This window comes from Coregonus lavaretus (genome assembly GCF_964263955.1).
Source record: "Coregonus lavaretus genome assembly, chromosome: 9".
Classification (NCBI taxonomy): Eukaryota; Metazoa; Chordata; class Actinopteri; order Salmoniformes; family Salmonidae; genus Coregonus; species Coregonus lavaretus.
Window position 1 is genome coordinate 54361309 of NC_139996.1, and position 23074 is coordinate 54384382.

At 42.9% G+C, this 23074-nt stretch overlaps 1 protein-coding gene across 1 annotated transcript; it reads left to right on the forward strand.

Moving 5' to 3' along the window:
* Positions 1-1871: 1871 nt before the first annotated feature.
* On the forward strand, positions 1872-22104 carry cat (catalase). Its single transcript, XM_084169381.1, has 11 exons — positions 1872-2026; positions 8988-9159; positions 13511-13621; positions 14555-14685; positions 14958-15062; positions 15375-15500; positions 15692-15883; positions 16819-17241; positions 18421-18528; positions 20407-20484; positions 20919-22104. Exons 1-11 carry the CDS (start codon positions 1961-1963, stop codon positions 20979-20981), a joined length of 1575 nt encoding a protein of 524 aa, XP_084025507.1. The 5' UTR covers positions 1872-1960; the 3' UTR covers positions 20982-22104.
* Positions 22105-23074: the final 970 nt, after the last annotated feature.

The following is a 23074-nucleotide window of genomic DNA, read 5'->3' on the forward strand; positions in this document are numbered from 1 at the left end:
GTTTCTTTGCAGCAATTCGACCATGAAGGCCTGATTCACACAGTCCCCTCTGAACAGTTGATGTTGAGATGTGTCTGTGACTTGAACTCTGTGAAGCATTAATTTGGGCTGCAATTTCTGAGGCTGGTAACTCTAATGAACTTTCTCTTTGCTTAATTGAGCTGCTCTTGCCATAATATGGACTTGGTCTTTTACCAAATAGGGCTATCTTCTGTATACCACCCCCCCCCCCCCCCACAACACAACTGATTGGCTCAAACGCATTAAGAAGGAAATAATTTCCACAAATTAACTTTTAAGAAGGCACACCTGTTAATTGAAATGCATTCCAGATGACTACCTCATGAAGCTGGTTAAGAGAATGCCAAGATTGTGCAAAGCTGTCATCAAGGTGGCTATTTGAAGAATCTCAAATATAACATATATTTAGATTTGTTTAACACTGATGTCTTCACGAATATTCTACAATGTAAAGAAAAACCCTTGAGTGAGTAGGTGTGTCCAAGCTTTTGACTGGTAGTGTAGGTACTATAACTTGTTGCATTTTACTATTTGTATCATAATAAATGCAATACAAGTTGCAATGTCATTCTGTTTAAACAGTGTTAGGAATGTAAATAATGTACAACTGCTTTGTTTTTGTTTTATTCATTCAAATATATATATTTATTCATTCAAATATGTATTATTATGTTATTATGTTGATAATTAGTGCATCTGCACTTTCATTGCATATTCATAATCATAAAAAGCCAATACTACAGTTACACAAACACATTATCAGGTGAATATTAATTCAGTAGATCGATTTATTCTTGGTATGTCATAAAAGGACTGTCATCCAATGGATTCCACAATAAAGCCATATGTCATGCTTACGTAGCCCTTATAAACGTGTAATAATTGTTTGTGGATGCATTTAGTGGTCAGTTTTACCCATGTTATCCTCTATGTGCTTTAAACTGCTAAACATAACCTTCTGGACTCACTTTTGGAGTAAGAGCACCACGTTATCTGGGTGAATGCATCAAATACTAAAATGGGCTTTATCGATGATTACCTCGACAACCATTACTGTTGACTTGGATGTAACTGATTATTTCACTTGGTTGCATTGTGAGGGGATGCAATGAAGACCTTTATTTGCTTTGTGTAACAGTTTGGCAATAATAATGTTTGTACAACAGAATGTGAATTAACAAGTGACCTCCCCTTGCATTGTATAAACAGGTCAGATCGCCCTTATTACCTGGCGAATGTGATTTTTATTCATTCATTGCAAAACTAACCATGCATTTAAGGCACAAAAATACAGTATTGTCACTCAATAACCTCAACAAAAATTCTAACAAGAAGCTTGTTAAATGCTGCATCTGGGCAACCACTCCTTGCCACTCCTTTGCATTCCACAATCAACAATGTGATACAATATTTCCTACTGTGCCAAATTCATTATTGAAGCAATATTTTCATTTAGCCTACAGTGAGCATTTGCATTTTGTGATCAATGCCATGCATGTACTTGTTTAGCACTTGTTATGAATGTGCCACCAAATATGTGTATTGTGTAAACATTGTTTGAAATATAAGAAATGCAACAAATGGCCTGGTTTAACGTCTTTGTTCAATGTTATCTATGATTTTGTTCTCTCCCTGCTTCTTTCCCTTTATCTCTCCCTTTGTTGCCCTTTGGTCCAAAAGTAGCTAGCTAGCTAGGTCATCCAGTCTAGCAGTCTACTAAACTAGCTAGGTCATTAGGCCAAACTAAAACGAGAGTTTCTATTGGAAAAATGATGTTAAGTCCCTCCCCGTTACGTTACGTTTAAGAAACGTTTTGCAACAGAATCGGCGGAATGAATACTCCATTAGCCAAGGAGGAGGAGCCAAGCCGTACAAAGTACACAAACTCTTCTATTTAGCTTGCTAGCACGCATTTGTGGTTTAAAGTTCTGCCTTCAAGATGGCTGAGGATAGAGGGAAAGCAACCGATCAAATGAAGCTATGGAAAGCGGGCCGAAGCGCTCAGGTTTGTCCATTTCGATGCATAATTTATATAGACGCGACGATAATGTTGCGCAGTTGAAACGAGGGGAGTTTGTTGTGAAATGGGTGAGAGGTCGTCCAGGGTCCCATTTGTGGCTCCAGGCTCGACCTTTACTATAATTTAAGAACCATGGCACTATGCAATCCCACAACATTTCTTACAAAGAACGCACATTTGTGTTTTAATTGTATTCATTTCTGGTCGTGGAGGGGGTTAGGAATTGTTAGCCGCCTGCTAGCCGATTACTGCTGTTAGCTAGTTTGTTCGCTTAGCACATGCAGGTTGAGCTGTCTTGAATTCATGGTGTTGCCAACTCCTCAGCAAAGAAAGTAGCTATTGGCTGTCCTAAAAGTCGCTAAATGACGTCATCACCTAATATGCGTTATTGGCCATGTGCATGTAATTGTGATGGACACTGTAGGAGAGAGGAATAACGTCGTGGGAGAGGTAAAAAACAAGCTAAATATGTTTAGAACTACAAATTAACTTTCTTCTGTCAATTCTTTAAAAAAACAAAGTTGTACATTTACATCCCGCCCTGAATGTAAGGCAGGGCGGGATCAGCCAGAGGCTGCTTCCCGCATGCGCGATTCATTTGCAGTCTGGACTGGGAGGGGTGAACATCTCCTGCTCTGACTGTAGCTGGGAGGGACCGTTGCGTGAGGACTGGGCCGCCTGTGAGTGCTTTGGGACTGTGGTGGGGCCCACGGCAGCACCCACTGCTTGTTGAGAAGAGTAAGAATGATACATGCTTTCACATCAGTCTCCAATAACACCAGAAAAAGTCGCTAGATTTGTCGCTAGTCAATCTTTTTTGAAAATTTGTCGCTAGAGGGGTCTGAATACTCGCTAAATATAGCGACGAAGTCGTTAAGTTGGCAACACTGCTTTACATTTTTAGAATTCTAGCCACAAGAATCCGATTACATTAACATTTGACATTTTAGTCATTTAGCAGACGCTCTTATCCAGAGCGACTTACAGGAGCAATTAGGGTTAAGTGCCTTGCTCAAGGGCACATTTACGTCATTTAGCAGACGCTCTTAAACAGAGCGACTCACAAATTGGTGCATTCACCCTATAGGCAGTGGGATAACCACTTTACAATTTTTTTTGGGGGGGGGGGGGGGTAGAAGGATTACTTTATCCTATCCCAGGTATTCCTTAAAGAGGTGGGGTTTCAAATGTCTCCGGAAGGTGGTGAGTGACTCCGCTGTCCTGGAAAGATTAGACGTTCATTACATTCTCTCTAGTCGGAATGCGGCTATACCACGATCAGGACACCGCGGAGCCGGTGCGAGCAACTTCATTTAGTATGATATGTTACCTTTCGTACGGTATGTATTAATTTGTGGATGTCAATCACCCATTTCATATGACATGTTACGAATTCCAATGCGTATTTAATATATATGTATGTATGTTACTACTTCTTCGGTGAGGTTTAACGGCGGTTGGCATCCAATAAATGTTGCATTACCGCCACCTACTAGACTGGAGTATAACGCCCTTATACTTTGCTTTAAAATAAAATAAAAAAACGAATACCCTACCATATAACACTACACTCACAAAAAATAAAAACCATACTCCAATATCTAATTCTATTTAGTCCTACATCGGGCCAACAGCCTGAAAGGATGGGACGCCACCACCTAACACACCCTGTAACTCTTCTGATGTCAAGTCTCGCACACCCAAATACCTCTCTGCAGCTGCCACCGCAACCTCTATTTTCTGCGACTTGGACCCTGCAGTACATTTGATAACCATTGCTATAAATGCCAAAAATCCAATCTTACTGAAACATATATCACTTATTGGTGTATCCCTCTGTACCGGTACAGATCTACTACTCACACCACTTCTCTCAGGATCCCTCCCCCTTGACCCATCTTCCTCTACTTTATTCACTGCCTCAGCATATGACAACTTCTGCACTACTCTAACCCTGGAAACCTCAACCTGCCTCTCTCGCACGGGCCATTTCTGATCCCCAGCCCCATGGGCACCCTTACAATTAACACATACCACTACTTTCCCCAATGCTACGCATTATTTTGTCTCATGCCCTTCTGCACACTTCTCACACCTAGGAACCTCCCTCTACACACTGCTGCAACATGCCCATAAGCTTGACACCTGTAACAACGTAATGTATTCGCCACAAAAGCTTGTACAGGATAACTTCTATATCCTAACATCACTTTGTCGGACAAAGACTCAACATCAAAACTCAAAAGAACAGACTGTTTTTCCACTCACGCCACCCTATTCCCGCCATTTTTAACTGACTCAAGCTCACCCTCTTCCTCCCTCCCTCTCTTTTCTCCTTCCATTCCTCCTCTGTATTCCAAGTATAACTCTCCTTATGATAATACTGCACTTCTCCTGACATACATCTTGTTCTTGCCTTGTTAAGGGACGCCATTTAATCGGCTGTCACAATCATCACGAACCCCTCGGGATGTAGCGCTCAACAGCGCATCCCACTTGTAAATCAGCTGCTTCGTCTTGATGTTCTTCTTTATCAATAGCTACTGTGATTCTTTTCCATTTCAAACAAGCGCGCTCTCTTTCTCCCGGATTCCGACATGGCGCATGTACACCCCAGCTCTGCCTCTTTATATGTTACAAATTTGCAAAAATATATTATATGTTACTAATTTGCTAGTTGGCTAACGTTAGTTAGGCTAGGGGTTAAGGTTACATTTAGGAGTTAGGTTAAAGGGTTAGTTAAGTAACATCTGTCTTATAATAATAATAATAATAATGTAACATCATACCAATTTGAGTGTCCCGGATTTACGTTTACTATGTTACGTCTAGTCTGAGACCAGGCTGGCACGGGATGGCACAGAAAATTTACCTCAGTCAAGGGATGGGAGATCATACTGTAGTCCTAATTATCCCAACTGACAAATCGAAAAAATTGAAATGCTGCTAGTTTTTAATGTAATTGTATTTTTTTCTCAGCATGCTAGGCTAGCTAATGCTGTAGCAGCCAATGCATTGGATTCCACGAAAAAGCGATGCCTAGCGTTGGGGTGAATAGCTACCGGAAGTGTTGCCTTAGCATTAGCTATCCTAGCAGGCAGTTTTATTAAACTAGCTGTATTTCAGTCTTTTCGATTTGTCATTTGGAATAATTAGGAGTACCCTCCCATATTAGGCTTTGCTGTTCTGACTAGAGAGAGAATGTAATGAACATCGTGTCGGATTCTTATGGCTAAGAAGAATTCGTAAAGTCATGGCAAGGCAAACTAAGGCATATAATTAGGAATATAGGATCTCTATGAGCTAGGGTTTACTCCCGTACATGACTGTCATAATGTTTTGAATCAATAGACCCAGTCGACCCTGCCCGCCTGTGGGGGAAAACAACCTGGGTTTACCTAGGTTACCCCATTGGCTCACAGCAAAAACTTTACCTGTTTCAAATGATTATTTTATTTTTGTCTGGCTGTTTTAGTCAATTACAATACTACAATTAAGAAAAGTACATGTCTAAAGATTACTTTTCAACATTGCCTGCTCCCAAGCATTCTCACTACTTAGAAAAATGTAATATTGTAGGGCTTCCCTCATGCCCCTTTTCATGATGATGCTAGCGGCCACTTGTGAGTGCTAGCTACCGACCGGAACATTAAGCTAACCAAGATCAACATCACAAATGGACTACACAGCTACAAGTATTGAGTGGAGTTACAAATTGGCTGTACTAAACAAGTTTAATGTCTTATCTATGATGAAATGTTTTCCACACACATAGCTACGTGTAGCCTACTTGGACCGCGTCCCCACATTTACCACTCTCCCACGCCGATTAGCCTGACGCCACAGGGCTCTTGTCGCAGGCGCAATTTCCCTACGTGGGAGCATTGCAAACCATAGAAAAGGTTTTTTTGACCTGGCTACATGTACATTGAAACAACACAGCAGCTTTTCGGTATGTTTTATTTCTGTATAATTAAAAATCAACAACGAAGTTGCCTCTTTTACAATGGGGGTCAATAGGAAAGAATGTTTGTTTTCCCCTATTTGTGGACAAGGGGAATTCCTTATTTAAGTGTTAATGCCCGAGAAGCTGGTGTTTGGAGGATATATTGCCAATATATCCTCCAAACACCGGCTTCAAGGGCATTATCACTTTTATACAACGGGTTACCAACATATTCAAATAATGATTGACATATTTTAATTAATGTTATTTTGATTCATTTATTCATACTATTTCATCCTTCCACAAGATAGTCCCGACACAAATCTAGACACAAATCTAGTGTTGCTCCCCAGGCCGGCTGGTCGTTCGGTTGCTAGAGACACGACCCAGTCGTTCAGTCTTTTTGTTCTGTATCTATGGATTTCTGGTAGATCATCAAAATAAATAGCATCACATTTCTGGACTCAGCAGTTTTTACATAATTAAGTAGAATACTATTGGAAATTAATCTTAAAAGTTCCATTTATATTCCTAAAGCATACAATGAAAATGATGCTGTCGCTGCTTCCCGTTGACAAGAACTTTTGATAAATAAGTGTCCAAATCAATAAATATCCAGAAACTGTTTTGATATATATTGAAAACATAATCAAATGTACTACCTACACATGTTAGGGGTGTGAATGTTTTAAATTAAATTGGGATGGTTAACGTTTAGAGAAAATCCCTAACTGAAAAACAATGTTTTTGTTTTCCCCCCACAAAATTTAAATTGCAGTGCTGTTATTACAAAACTACCACAAACATCATCTTCATAAAGGTAAAAATAAAATACCTAACGCAACAATGCTGTAACGTTTGTAGGAGGAGATATGCATCTTTCAAATTATTTGGCAAGGATATAAAGTGCTCTGCACGTCATCGTCGTTAATATTTGGAAAAATTGCAGAGTGTGAGACAGGGAAGTGACAGCAGCGAAGTCCTGTATGGCAATACTTTGAGAAGATAAATGAGAAGGTGGTGAAATGCAAACTTTGCAAGGTGGAATTAAGGTACACCGGGAATGCAGATGCAATGCTTAACCATCTGAAAGGGAAACAAGATCTCACTTCTTTACCAAATTCACTTCAAATTCTGCTGTTTATCCATGTTTCTAGAAACTTCCAATTTAAAGTGTTTGACACCCTGGATTAACTCCTCCTGCTCAGCATCGTTCCGTTTCTCCAAACGTTAAGGTTTTGAATAGGGTTAAAACATCAAGTTTAGGCATTCATTCCAAATGGTTAAGATTTGGAATAGGGTATACATTTTTTGGGGGGGGTTGCCTACCACTGGGATTGAACACGCAACCTTCAGATCTGGAGTCATTGGACCCCTGTCCTCAACGCCCTAGCAATACCCAAGCCTACTGGATGGTAATAGCACTCACTGTTGCCACTAGTGGCCAGTTTTGAAGGCATTTCCCGATGTCCTCAGGATATTGAGGTCCAATTTCGAAGTCAATCTTGCGCGATCTGCCTGGAAAGGGAGGCACGTTGAGACCCAAACCGAAAGAAGTGCGATAAGGGATGGAGTGAGAAAATCACTGCACTGATTACAGAAGGGTCGGTTACACCTCCAAAAAGCACAAGAAAGAGGATTTCAACACCCACCATCTCGGATTGTTCTGATCTAATTTCTGTTAGAAACTGATAAGATTAGCATTCCTGCAACATTATTTTTGGTGAAATAATTTGATATCTGAGGAATTAAGCTAATTGATTGTATCCAAATTGGCCATTTTAATTTATAGGATTGTCTATGTATGTTTTTGATATTCAGCCATTGTCAATTGTGAAGGATGTCTGATTCAATGCCCTGATGGCTTATCTAGAACCAGACTACAAGATGCCATGTTGAGAAACCGCGACAACCCGGATGGAGAAATTGTACAATGATTGCTCTGCAAGTACAAAGCGCGAGCTCTCAAACACTCTTACGTGGCGTTAACAACAGATTGTTGGACGTCTATGAACACGCTTTCATACATCACTGCAACGAGGCATGACATGGGTGTTTGTGTCCAACTTCTCATCAATGTACTGACCACTGAGCCACACAGCAGAGAACCAATATCAATTTGAAATCAATAGAGCAGGGGCTAACATTTGGGGTGTTTGCGCTGTTTAAACTAACACTATTCAAAGGCCACACTGAATCTGAGAATACATTTTTATATCACTGGTAAGAAGAGAATTTGCTGAAGACTGTCGTCTAAATTCTAGAATGTCAGATGGAAGTTTTGGGAGGCTGCCGAAACGGGCAAGGAAACAAATCAGTTGCTTTCTTATTTAACTTCAGCAGTTTAAACCTGGAGGCTGGCGTGTGGTTCACGTCGACTGGACCGTTGTCATGATTAGTGAGGATTATTAGGGTAGATTTATAGACTACTATATAAACTACTGTTAAATCACTATTGTACACTTTTCTGACCTTCCAATATTTCATGGCTTTAATTGGCTCATCGCGCTCTAGCGACTCCTTGTGGCGGGCCGGATGCCTGCAGGCTGACTTCGCTCGTCAGTTCAACGGTGTTTCCTCCGACACATTGGTGCAGCTGACTTCCAGGTTAAGCGAGTGGGTGTTAAGAAGCGCAATTAGGCGGGTCATGTTTCGGAGTACGCATGACTCGACCTTTGCCGCTCACGAGCTCATTGGGGAGTTGCAGCGATGAGACAAGTTCATAATCATGAAATTGGGGAGGAAAAGGGGGTTAAAAAATAAAACATGTATTCCGAGTGCGCAAGGGAACCACACCTGCAAAGCCCGTTACGCACCTGCATAAGGTAAGTTTGAATACAAACTATTGAGGAGTGCTTAGAAAAGGCATGCATAGGAAAGGCGTACATTTCCTAAGTCTGAATCGGGCCCATATTGAATTGTAACAATTGCATAAATTAAGCATATGATCAATCAATGTCTTCATTATGTATAATGTCTATTTCATTGCTTTCCCTTCAGAGGCCAGACACCCTGACCACGGGGGCTGGTCACCCGGTAGGGGACAAGCTGAATATAATGACAGCAGGTCCCCAGGGGCCCCTCCTGGTGCAGGACACCCCGTTCATTGACGAGATGGCACACTTCGACCGTGAGCGCATCCCAGAGAGGGTGGTGCATGCCAAGGGAGGCGGTGGGTGTCCAGCACTACCAATGAATTTAACAGACTGGCACTGATTGGCATTAATGCAATATATACTGAACATAAATATAATTGCAACATGCAGCAATTTCAAAGATTTTACTTAGTTACAGTTCATATAAGGAAATAAGTCACATGACAGGGAATACAGATATGCATCTGTTGGTCACAGATACATTACATGACCAAAAGTGTTCATTGTCCGTAGCTTATGCCTGCCCATACCGTAACCCCACCTCCACCATGGGGCACTCTGTTCACATCAGCAAACCGTTCGCCAACACAACGCCACCCACGTGGTCTGCGGTTGTGAGGCCGGTTGGATGTACTGCCAAATTCTCAAAAATGACGTTGGAGGTGGATTATGGTAGAGAAATGAACATGCAACAGCTCTGGTGGACATTCGTGCAGTCAGCATGACAAAACTGCACATATTAGTGGCTTTTTATTGTCCCCAGCACAAGGTACACCTGTGTAATGATCACGCTGTTTAATCAGCTTCTTGATATGCCAAACCTGTCAAGTGGATGGATTATCTTGGCAAAGGAGAAATGCTCACTAACAGAGATGTAAACAAATTTCTGGCAAATTTAGAGAAATACGCTTTTTGTGCATATGGCACGTTTTTGGGATCTTTTATTTCAGCTCATGAAACATGGGACCAAGACATTAGATGATGCGTTTTATATTTTTGTTCAGTGTATTTCTCAGTAATTGTTTAAAAACGGGCAAAAATGACAGAGCTGGAAAGTCCGTCAGATGCCACTAGATTTCTTAAGAGTGGAGCTTCACGTAATGGTAGGGGAACCACTGCCCTTGCCTAGACATCTAGCTATCAATTGTGGGCCTAATTTTGGGTCAACACCAAAAAGCCAACTGTAAGCGGCTCTCCAGTCTAACATTATAAAGACCATGATCATGTGACGATCTGTTGGCCCACTCTACAGAAGGGGTAAAGTGCACCACATGAATGGCTTTCTTAGCAGGTGTTTACTCACTAATCTTCCAAGGAATGTGTACACGACATGGTGAAGGCAGCATATTTGTTTGTGAAGTTGAATATAACCTCAGCTCATTTTGTCTAATGACAAGTTCAGTGGTTCTCTTTCATATACTCGTTTTGATGTATCACTATGGGGATTCGCCAAGATCACCAACTCTCGGAAGAACCTGTCAAAAGCGTCTGTTAGAGAGAGGTAGGTAGTGGCGAATGAGGTGAGCCCCTCACTTCCTTTTAAGGAGCTACTCTCTCACCCTGTGGTGATTCTTGCTTGTGAAGAGCATTACTCTCTAGCTCTCCTCTGCATGATTGATCCTTGTTTTCCTACTTAACTGCTTACAAGCGAACCATGAAGGAAATCACTGCCGACCGTAGATCTTCAGACCGTTTCGAGAGGTTTAGTACTGACCGAATGGTTTTTGCTTTGTGTAGAAATTCATTTTCTACTTTTCAGTCTCCGTTGGTTGCTAGCTTCACGGCTAGCTATTGAGACTGTTAGCCCACGCTGCAAGTCTAACTTGGCTAGCTCACTGAGATGCAAGCTAACCTCACTAGCATACCTTACCTACAACACAGTATAATTTCTAGCTCCCTTCTCTCGTCTAGCTTAACGTTCATCCTTCTCAGCCTCACGGCTCCTTCTGTCATGGGAGCACACTACCTGCAGGCTAACTCTGCTGCTAGCTAATGCCCCACTAGCCTAATGGTTATTGCATTCTACTGTGCTCATTATTGCTTACTATTAGCCGCAAGGCTTCCAACTAGCTAGCTTCTAACTGTTTACACATGCTACCGTTTGCTAGCCACCAGCCGCAAGGCTTCTAACTAGCTAGCCTACGCAGTCTACTCGTTGTTCTTACAACAGGCGTTGCTTTTTCCTCCAAGCAAGCCTTGTTCCTTAAAATGGCCTCTGGTATCCCAGGACGAGCCTAGCACTCGAACCCCCACGTTCTTGCACTTGCGATTCCATGATTGCAGGGAAGGATGCCCACCCTCTATGCATCAATTGCCTGGGAAAGGAACATGCCCAAGAGGCGCTCGATGACCCAGAGTCCTGTGAGCACACCCAAGAGGCACTCTGAGGAGGTTTAAACGAGCGTCTATCTTGATAGCCCCTTTCGCCTCCAAGCCGACAGCGAAAGCTGAGGCTCAGCACCCCGCAACCTAGCCCAGTTGGGGCGTGGTCATGGATAGCCTCGACTCCTTCCCCTCACTATCTTACGATATAGTGTCAGGGGAGGCAAGCCTAGGGATGACGATGGGATTAATCTCACAGATATCCTCGATGGCTCAGGAGCTGGGGGGTGACGACCCTTTTCTCCCGCCTTCTCAGAACCGCGGGTCTGACGGCCACGAGAGCAGAGAAGCCACCCCTACTCATAATAATAAATAATAATAATAATAATAATAATATGCCATTTAGCAGACGCTTTTATCCAAAGCGACTTACAGTCATGCGTGCATACATTTTTTTTTTTGTGTATGGGTGGTCCCGGGGATCGAACCCACTACCTTGGCGTTACAAGCGCCGTGCTCTACCAGCTGAGCTACAGAGGACCATCCTACTCCATAGGAGTTTGGGCTCCTCCGTGTCTGCAAGCGGCCCATTAAGAGACCTATACGACGAGAAGAGACTCCTGTCTCATACAGCCCCGGTAAAGCAACTCACTGCGGTAACCACATGCCTCAGGGAAGCTAAGAGCTCGTGGGACAAACCCCTCACCAGCAAGATTCTTGCAAGGGGCACCCCAAGCCTGGACATGCACAATATGGAGGAATTTAGGTTTGGTAACCCTCCCACGGTGGAGCCGTCACTGGCTTAGCACCTCAGCCCCTCGCGCCGTGTTACTAACGACACTAGCACCTCACTCGCTAGAAAGACAGTGCGCTTTACTGCCTCCATTTTGGCTCTGCCCAAGCAATCGGCTCTCAATGTGACCTTTTATTGTTCGCTTATCACGCTGAGCTAATGGAGGAGGTGGTGGGGAAACAACTGGACTCAGACACCCTAGAACTAGATGCTTGGGAGGAGCTCTGTATGGTTAGACTTAAACCTCTGTGCCTCCCGTAGTGCCATTTTTAAGGCTGTGGTTGTACCATGTGCCTATCGCTGGTGGGAGAAAGGGCTGAGTGAGGACGGCGCACTTGCCAGGCGTCAGAGCCTCAGAAAATAATTTTTTACTGAGATTGGTTCACACAACCGAGCCACTGCCTACTCTGCCTCCCCATCAGTTGGGAGCAAGAGGCTGGGGATATATCTTCGCTCTTGACAACCCTCCTCCATGGAGCAGGGCCAAGACATACCAGTTACATAGCTGTTCTACTTCCCAGTAGTAGGAATACTGCGCTGAGAAAAAATAAATAGAAGACAGGCCCGCAATTCTTGGAAGAGTGCCAGTCTCTAAGCCTTTAGCTAGTCCTGGGACATGTCTATAGTGCTTAATATACTTTCATAGCAGTGTGAAGCTGTAATATTATTTCGCTTTGCTACAGCCCTTGGCACCCCTAAGCAAGTGTGTAGACTGTGCTTTACCAGCCACTGTTCGCACTCGCAGTGTGCCCAGGGGTTCTTAAGGTTAATGTACCTCATCCTTTGGCCTAGGTTGACATTTTCTTATTGTCGCACCTTGGAGCCTAAGGCTTTTCACCTGTCGCCTTCCTCGGTAGGGCGGATGCGCGTTGGACATCTACTTGGATTGAACGAGAGCTCAGGCAAGGGTGTTATGCTCGTCGCTCATTGTGCAACATTATATATTTTTGTAATGGCAAGATTGACAGCCTTCGGAGGGGCCTGAAAGGGCCCTCTCCTACAGAGGAGTTTACCTCTTGGGCACAGTTTTTGGGACATATCTCATTAAGCACCACATTCCCCTGCTGGCGCGAGGAAGAGAAGCATGCTTGAGAATGACCAGAGGGCGGGAGAGTGCCTTCTTATAAGGAAGTGAGGGGCTCACCTCATTTGCCACTCTGTCTGTCTCCAACCGATGCTTTTGATACAGTAGGTCCTTCCGAGAGTTGGTGATCCAGGCGAATCTCCATAGTGATACATCGTACTCATATTTTCAGAGAACCGGGGTTACGCAAGTAACCTTAAGTTTTGCACTGCCTACAATGACAAAGATACATTGGTTTTAAATTAGGAGTGATAATCTACGTTAGCCTAACTAGCTGTGCCATCTCTAGTCTCGGAAACCGACCCTAAGCTACAGCAGAGACGTGTCTGGTTTCAATGACTGACTGACTCTTTTGGCAACTTCGATAAGGGAACAAAAATGTCTGTCCCTAACTAGCTAACATAAAATACAAACGGTAACTGACCATGTACTGCCTCTTCCTCCACAGGAGCGTTCGGGTACTTTGAGGTGACACATGACATCTCTCGCTACTGCAAGGCCAAGGTGTTTGAGCATGTGGGAAAGACCACACCCATCGCCATCCGCTTCTCCACCGTGGGTAAGACGCACCACTGCATAGCTAGATAGCTTCTCCACTTTCGTACTGGTTACATTAGCCTACATTACATTTACTTTTATTTAATTTAATTGCTCCCACCGGCTTTTCCATAAAACTGCTACAAACACATTTACACAGTTATTTGTTTCCTCAAGAACATGTGTAAAGAAGCACTGTATCATGTAATTATACGTATTTGCTACCAATATTAGTTTGTTTGCGATAACTAGAGGCAATGACTACAAATATGATTGTCTGCAAAAGCAATATTTGCTTATCAGAAGAATCCTTGACAGAGTTCATATTCACTTCTGACATTTGACCAACTTAACACTCTTTTATAACAGCTCTCGTAACACTCTCATAACTGATGCCTGGACAGTTGTCCCCTGCCAGAGCAATACAAACAAAGGTTGTGTAAGAGCCCCATGAGAAAATGATGCCGTCTACATGATTGACGCTGTCAAGTGAAGAGCAGTCCTTAGTGTAGTAACCTTGATGCACAAGTGTCCATCACTAACCCTGACCCAAAGCCTCAGTGGGAAAACTGCTGTTACAGGGATAAAACTAGCTGGGAATCCAAAGAAAATACAAAAACTCAGAGTAAACTATCTGGATTAATACTTTGATATAGTTAGCCTGCATGTCCTAGAAATGTATAGGACCCCCTGAACCCACCTAAAGTTCCCTGGAATCTATTTTCTATTGAATTGGCTTGACCTAGGTCTCTATTAGCTTTTTCAGGATTGTTTGGCATTTCTTGAGAGTTTGAAATGATACAAAACAAAGGGTACATTTAAATTACTCAGCAATTACAACATCCAAATAGATCATTGAATAAATACCATAAAATAGTCATAATACACTTTTATTTCATCTGTAAATAATGTCTTGTTTAAACTGTGAGTTTCTTATCGTCATATTTTCATGTAGCTGGGGAATCGGGCTCAGCCGACACAGTGAGAGACCCACGTGGCTTTGCAGTCAAGTTCTACACTGACGAGGGCAACTGGGACCTTACTGGCAACAACACCCCCATATTCTTTATCAGGGACGCCATGCTGGTGAGTCCAGACAGGTGTGAGTCAAGATTGAGCCTGTGTGCGCCTGGCCAAGGTTCAGGGTGTAGTGTGTGTGTGTGGCCGTGGCCAAGGTTCAGGGTGTAGTGTCTGGCTGCACGTGTGCACGCTCCTGGCCAAGATTCAGGATATAGTGCGAGACCAAGGTTCAAGATGTTTTGTGTGTATGGGTGGATATAATGTGTTCTACATTAGTTCATCTCCCCGTATGATATGTACCATTACCGCATCTCTCTGATATCCCTTTGTCTGTGCAGTTCCCATCCTTCATCCACTCTCAGAAGCGCAACCCCCAGACTCACCTGAAGGACCCAGACATGGTGTGGGACTTCTGGAGCCTGCGGCCTGAGTGTATGCATCAGGTGCTGTATCTGCTCCTCTCTACCCGCAACCAAACCTTTACACACACGCACACGATAGATGGATGGATGGATTTCTGACATTGTATTTTCTGATTTCACCCCACACTAAGCCAAGTTTTAGTAAGAACATGCCATTAACAACTTTATAGCTATGCCAAATATAGTTTTGCATCCTTTTTCTGATCAGATTATTATTATTATATCATGCTTATATACTTATGTTTTTCTAGATATTATCTACTTACAATACCTCAATTGCTAATCACTGAGTATGTTGTTCATGATCTTCTATTTGTTCTCGTCTCTGTGAAGGTGTCCTTCCTGTTCAGTGACCGTGGTTTGCCCGACGGCTTCCGCCACATGAACGGCTACGGCTCCCACACCTTCAAGCTGGTCAACGCCAAGGGTCAGCCCGTCTACTGCAAGTTCCACTACAAGGTCAAAGCACAAGTAAAACTAATGTAGTGAACACAATAGTACAGGACTAGTGAAATGCACTACACTTAAATGGATATAGGAGTCGACTATACTTAATTAACTGAAGAGGGTAATGGTGGGAACAGAAGGAAACGTATTTGGAAAAATTGGGACAGGGTCCATAGTAACCCATAGCAACCTTCCCATCTCAGACCGACCAGGGCATCAAGAACATGAAACCTGAGGATGCCGAGCACCTGGCTTCCACCGACCCGGACTACGCCATCCGAGACCTTTACACCGCCATCGCCAACGGCAACTTCCCCTCCTGGTCCTTTTACATCCAGGTCATGACCTTTGAGCAGGCAGAGAAGTTCCAGTGGAACCCCTTTGACCTGACCAAGGTACCATAGAGATACAATAGGCAGAAATCGCTCCGCCATTTGCCTAATTTAAGTTTGTGACAAATCAAGAAGTCATTGTGTAGAGAATCATTGTACCATCTAAACCGCTGTGATATATATTTTCCGTAACCAAAAATGTTGTATTTTCAGCTGTTTGAAGCTGGTGTACTAAACCAAAAGTAAAATACGCAAAAACAAAACTTAAGAACAGGCAGCATAGAAGTAGCGCACATAGAACAGATCTACCACTTCTTAGACTTGCTTTCAATGAGAATGACCGGTTTTAGAACTACATTTCAATGTGAATTTGGTCAGGCCGCCCAAAAAGTAACATTGCAGCTTTTAATACTCATAATCTTCTATTCAATTATGTGGGAACCACTCCCTAACATTTGATCAATATGTTCCCTTGGTTTTGAAAGAAGAATGTGACAGAAATACTTGATGTCTTTGTACTAGGGCGGCAGGTAGCTTAGTGGGTAAGAGCCGACCAGGTGAAAAATCTGTCGATGTGCCCTTAAGCAAGGCACTTAACCCTAATTGCTCCTGTAAGTCGCTTTGGATAAGAGCGTCTGCTAAATGACTAAAAATTTACAAATGTACTATGTTATTAGCCATTTAAACCTCGAGTCAAAAACACATTCTCAGAATATCGACATTTGCAGTACTCTGGCTTTTCCCCTAGAGGGGGAACTTCCTCCACATAACCACTAAAAGATCTGGTCTGAGATCTGTTATGGTGTCATAGCATCTGTGAGCAGTAGTATGATTGGCAACTGATTCTCAATAGCTGTTATTTAGTCAGGATAATTATTAGGTGAAAATAATACATTATAGGGGGTCATGCAAGCCTACATTTTCATAGAATTGTCTTGTCTATGTACCTTGGTTGGCATGCGAGGTAGCTACACTGTTCTCTCTTTCTTACTACTCAGGTGTGGTCTCACAAGGAGTACCCCCTCATTCCTGTGGGGAGGTTGGTGCTCAACAGAAACCCTGTCAACTACTTTGCTGAGATCGAGCAGCTAGCTTTCGACCCCAGCAACATGCCCCCTGGCATCGAGCCCAGCCCTGACAAGATGCTACAGGGGCGTCTGTTCTCCTACCCAGACACACACCGGCACCGGCTGGGCGCCAACTACCTGCAGCTGCCCGTCAACTGCCCCTTCAGGACCCGTGTGGCCAACTACCAGCGAGATGGGCCTATGTGCATGTTCGACAACCAGGCTGGCACTCCCAACTACTTCCCCAACAGCTTCAGTGCTCCAGAGACCCAGCCCCAGCACATGGAGACCAAGTTTGAGGTGTCCCCAGACGTGGGCCGCTACAACAGTGCTGACGATGATAATGTCACACAGGTAGAGAACACGTATGTTGGGAATATTGGTCAAGTTATTACTAAACAAGTTATTAATATATTTTATGAATGGGGGCACCAGTCCATTATTAGACAAACATGGTATTTTAAGAATACTTGAATTAATATATTTTATGAATGTGGGCACCAGTCCATTATTAGACAAACATGGTATTTTAAGAATACCTGACTTATGAATTATCTTAGCAATAACACTATAAGACAGAACTGAGAATACTAGTAACAATTGATTTACCTGAAGGTACAGTATATCTGATGAGCTTAATATCAGATTTGTGAAATTGTACAGTTTTCTAGAGCTTGTTTTGTGTCAGAAAACCCCCCAAACAAGTAAAATGTAATAATAAAAAATTGTAAACATCTATAAATTAATCAATGGTTACAGGGTAAATTATAATGTTAGGTAATCGATACAGGAGAATGATGAATTCAATCATTTGTTTATCAGCAAATTGCTAGAGAATTATATTCTAATTTTGGATAGAGCAACGTTTGCACAATCAAGCTTGTACTTAACAGATAACACGGGCGCATACTGCTAAAGAGTATTAACTATGAGTTGTGAAGTGAGCAATTTAAAAGGCAAGTAGTGGTTCAGTTCTAACATGCAGTTACTGAACGTCAACCTAAAGAGTTACACATTACACTTAATACCAATGCAAGGGAGCGAATTAGCTGTATAGTTACTCTCAAAAGGGGAGACTCAGAGATGTGCACTGACGCCGGGTGGTGCAAGGCAGAACGAGGAATGCTAGCTTCCGCCGTGGAGGACAGATCTTGGCGGGATCAAGCCGGTGATCTGGAATCGGTAGCTCGGCTTCAAGGGAAAAAGACAACTTGCAAGAGGAACACACAACATACTTTCCCCCAACATTTTCATGTCTTCCCTGTCCGGTAAAGGGGGTTGTGCTGATGTGACATGAGGGTAATTTACTACACACAGATAGCTGTGTGCACTGCACTGGCAGGGCCAATAATGATGATACACCCTGTAAAGAAATCTTTGTTATTATACATGATAAATGCCTATTAACTATAATGCTTACACATGTTTATAAATGATTACAAATAATGAAATACGTCTTTTATTGATAGTTTATAAATAGTTTATTAATGCTTATTCATGTGTGTGCCCTGACCGTGTGTATATGTATTGCAGGTGCGTACCTTCTTCACTAAGGTGCTGAACGAGGAGGAGCGCCAGAGGCTCTGTCAGAACATGGCTGGTGCCCTGAAGGGAGCCCAAGTCTTTATCCAGAAACGCTGGGTGAGTTGTCCTCATCATCGTCATCACCATCATTAAGATTGTCTAAGTCCAACACTTTCATCATCTTTAGGATCAGCAATTATGTTATATATGTGTGTGTTTTCTTTAATCACCATCATCATTACTATTCAAATCAACCTCCTCCACCACACTGTCATCATGGCTGTTATATACACTGCTCAAAAAAATAAAGGGAACACTTAATCAACACAATGTAACTCCAAGTCAATCACACTTCTGTGAAATCAAACTGTTCACTTAGGAAGCAACACTGATTGACAATACATTTCACATGCTGTTGTGCAAATGGAATAGACAACAGGTGGAAATTATAGGCAATTAGCAAGACACCCCCAATAAAGGACTGGTTTTGCAGGTGGTGACCACAGACCACTTCTCAGTTCCTATGCTTCCTGGCTGATGTTTTGGTCACTTTTGAATGCTGGCGGTGCTTTCACTCTAGTGGTAGCATGAGACGGAGTCTACAACCCACACAAGTGGCTCAGGTAGTGCAGCTCATCCAGGATGGCACATCAATGCGAGCTGTGGCAAGAAGGTTTGCTGTGTCTGTCAGCGTAGTGTCCAGAGCATGGGCACTACCAGGAGACAGGCCAGTACATCAGGAGACGTGGAGGAGGCCGTAGGAGGGCAACAACCCAGCAGCAGGACTGCTACCTCCGCCTTTGTGCAAGGAGGAGCAGGAGGAGCACTGCCAGAGCCCTGCAAAATGACCTCCAGCAGGCCACAAATGTGCATGTGTCTGCTCAAACGGTCAGAAACAGACTCCATGAGGGTGGTATGAGGGCCCGACGTCCACAGGTGGGGGTTGTGCTTACAGCCCAACACCGTGCAGAACATTTGGCATTTGCCAGAGAACACCAAGATTGGCAAATTCGCCACTGGTGCCCTGTGCTCTTCAGATGAAAGCAGGTTCACACTGAGCACATGTGACAGACGTGACAGAGTCTGGAGACGCCGTGGAGAACGTTCTGCTGCCTGCAACATCCTCCAGCATGACCGGTTTGGCGGTGGGTCAGTCATGGTGTGGGGCGGCATTTCTTTGGGGGGCCGCACAGCCCTCCTTGTGCTCGCCAGAGGTAGCCTGACTGCCATTAGGTACCGAGATGAGATCCTCAGACCCCTTGTGAGACCATATGCTGGTGCGGTTGGCCCTGGGTTCCTCCTAATGCAAGACAATGCTAGACCTCATGTGGCTGGAGTGTGTCAGCAGTTCCTGCAAGAGGAAGGCATTGATGCTATGGACTGGCCTGCCCGTTCCCCAGACCTGAATCCAATTTTGCACATCTGGGACATCATGTCTCGCTCCATCCACCAACGCCACGTTGCACCACAGACTGTCCAGGAGTTGGCGGATGCTTTAGTCCAGGTCTGGGAGGAGATCCCTCAGGAGACCATCCGCCACCTCATCAGGAGCATGCCCAGGCGTTGTAGGGAGGTCATACAGGCACGTGGAGGCCACACACACTACTGAGCCTCATTTTGACTTGTTTTAAGGACATTACATCAAAGTTGGATCAGCCTGTAGTGTGGTTTTCCACTTTAATTTTGAGGGTGACTCCAAATCCAGACCTCCATGGGTTGATCAATTTGATTTTCCATTGATCATTTTTGTGTGATTTTGTTGTCAGCACATTCAACTATGTAAAGAAAAAAGTATTTAATAAGATTATTTCATTCATTCAGATCTAGGATGTGTTATTTTAGTGTTCGCTTAATTTTTTTGAGCAGTGTAGTTGGCATCATCTTCCTCACTACCACAAAGGGCATCTTTGCAATGTAATGTTTAACAATGTATTATGCCATCACTAACAACACTGTTCTGACCCTCCTCTCTCTGCTCTCACTCTGTTTTTCCAGGTTCAGAACTTGATGGCTGTGCATGCAGACTATGGAAACAGGGTCCAGTCCCTACTCAACAATGCTGAGCCCAAGAAGGTAAGTTCATTTATTGCTGTCAACAGACGCTAAAGCTTATGTAAACAACTCAACAGTAAACATGTCGTCCCCCATGAATGATGCAGTATAGTCAAAATAGGAAAAGCACTCGCACATCTGAGTCAGCTTATTGCAGGTGAGTAGGAATAATTAATGAAATATTTGGAGAAAAAATAAAGATCAAAGTATAGTTGCATCATTTACATGAGCAGTTTTAGGTATATTGTAGATCCTTAATAAAAATCTAAAGTTGTATTAACTAAATAGTTTCATACACATTTTATGTAGGTAGAACTTTTTGTTTGTACTTATTCCTTTCTGTTTAGTATATATGTGACTGTTTCTCTCAGGACCCCTCGTAAACAAGATTGTGTTTGACATAGCCTCAAATCTCCTTCTCTCCCTTTGTCTCCTCCCCTCCCCCTCTCTCACAGGACACTGTGAGAGTGTACACCCGTGGAGGTGCAGCTGCCATCACTGCCTCCTCCAAGATGTGATGCCTAAGCTTGCACCTGGGGCCAGTTCCATCTGTTGCACTTATCACCCCGCTATACAAGATCCTACTACTAACCGTCCGTGAATGTGATCGCTAATGAAATGGGAAACTTTAATTATTTAATATTATATTCCTCAGGCTACTTACTGCACAGATGACTAGAGACAACATTGTTCTAACATGTAGTTTCCCGTCCATTTAGCCAAAGTTCACACAGAAATGTATGCACTCAGACTGCAGCCCTATGGGAGAAGATCGGTCCCCAAACTACATCCGTCAAATATACAGGTCTGCTGTCTGAAATGTTCATTCTGTTGTCAGTATAGTGATCCATCTCTTCCCAATGATGTATCGTTTGTGTGCCCATGCCTCATCTATGCCCTGATAGTTAGCTTTATAAACAGAGGTATGAGTTAGCCTATATGCACAAAATGACATTTATCCTAGTTAAACAAACCACCACCAATGTTTTCGAATAAGCTTCATAATTATTTTACAGTATTTAGCAGTTTAAACTTCTGAGTTCTCTTCAAAAATGTTCCTGTGTTTAGTCCTACACCAGATTCCTTGTTTATATTAGAAATAGTTGCCGGCCATCGATCGGTGTGAGTAACTGTGATGGTTCAGTCATGAAATAATGTTTTTAAGTCATCATCCTCGCAGCCAAACCAACACAGCAGTGCCTTTTGGGTTCGAAACGAATCCCTAGTCACCATGCCATGATGAGGGGTTTGCCATGACCTTTAATCATAATGCCATGTACAAAATGGTTTCTGTATATTAGTGTTGTTTTGTGTAGATACTCTGAACCACAATGAATCACTGAAGAGTTGTAGTTGGGTTGAATTAGGGCTGGGGAAACAAGAACCACTACTGTTTACTGTGGAGGAAACTTTGTCCTTATCCTTTCTCATAAACCTCCCTACTCAATTTCTATGTTCCATCTGAGCCAATGACGGTTAGTGTTTCTGTGCTAGGTAGCATTCCCGCTCATATCGCCTGTCTGAAGAGAAGTGATTTGTTATATTAATATGCAATTGTGAACTTTGAACCACAAAATTAGATGCATTATTGAGTGCTTGATCTTTTTTAAATTTATGCTAATAAATCCAAAGGCAATGCTATATGTGTGGTTTTAGTGTGTCTGGTTTAAAGTAGGCCTATCTTAACTCCAGGGTATGCACGCTTTAGTTCTAACCCAGGACTCCAGCTGATTCTACTCATCATTTGTTGGTAGAGGAGTGTTGCTACTGGGCTGGAACAAAAGCCTGCACACCCTGTGGGTCTCCAGGACCAGGGTTGAATAACCCTAGTGCTTTGTAAATACATAATACATTGAGGATTTTCATGAGGTTGTCATCTGGTGCTGTTCAAGTCGTGAATGGTGGTTTGTCCTTAGGTCTCAGCATTTCAAGACATTTAGTAATACCTCCCTCATCTAGGTCCAATAGATTATTTAAAAACGCAAACCGACAGGACCGTGGTTAAGACGACGACTGTAAAGTAAGCATACCACTGCTAAGGCACTCGACAGACCGAGCTAAGGGTAAACACTGACAATGACCTATTTCAACTGTACAAAACATTCAAGCCAGGTTCATACCTAGTTCCCATCAATAAATGTTCAACTGTAGGCCTACATTGTCTGAATAGGTTAGCTAGCATTTTCTTCACGCTGTAACCAGTTGAAAATATTTTATATGTCATGGGTGAATGAGTAAGCTTTATGTTTTATATTTCCCACACTTTGCTTTATAATGTACTTGTTTAAACTTGATCAGTTAATCAAAAACAAAACATCTCTCAATTCATGTAAGCCATGGTATCAGACCTGGGGTTTTAATATTTGAAAAATAATTGATAATACTTTGTGCCTTGAGCTTGCCTGCCCTGGCTTAATAAAGTTATGTTGGTAAATTTATATGGCAACAAATTCTTCAGAACTAACTTGCTCCGGGGCAGGCTAACTCCGGGCTAAGAACATTTATCCTGAATGAACCAGGTACGTAGTATAGGGCTCTGAAGGTTGAGGATTTGCCGATCATCATGGACAAGCTTACTCTCCTAACTTGATCATTATAATATTTATATCAC

What these genes read in the sequence shown, in the direction of transcription:
- cat (XM_084169381.1), top strand. Translation starts at nt 1,961, where the DNA reads ATGGCTGAGGATAGAGGGAAAGCAACCGATCAAATGAAGCTATGGAAA. An exon ending in CATCCGCTTCTCCACCGTGG is followed by an intron (nt 13,622 to 14,554) that starts GTAAGACGCACC and finishes ATTTTCATGTAG; the next exon opens with CTGGGGAATCGGGCTCAGCC. An exon ending in ACTGCAAGTTCCACTACAAG is followed by an intron (nt 15,501 to 15,691) that starts GTCAAAGCACAA and finishes TTCCCATCTCAG; the next exon opens with ACCGACCAGGGCATCAAGAA.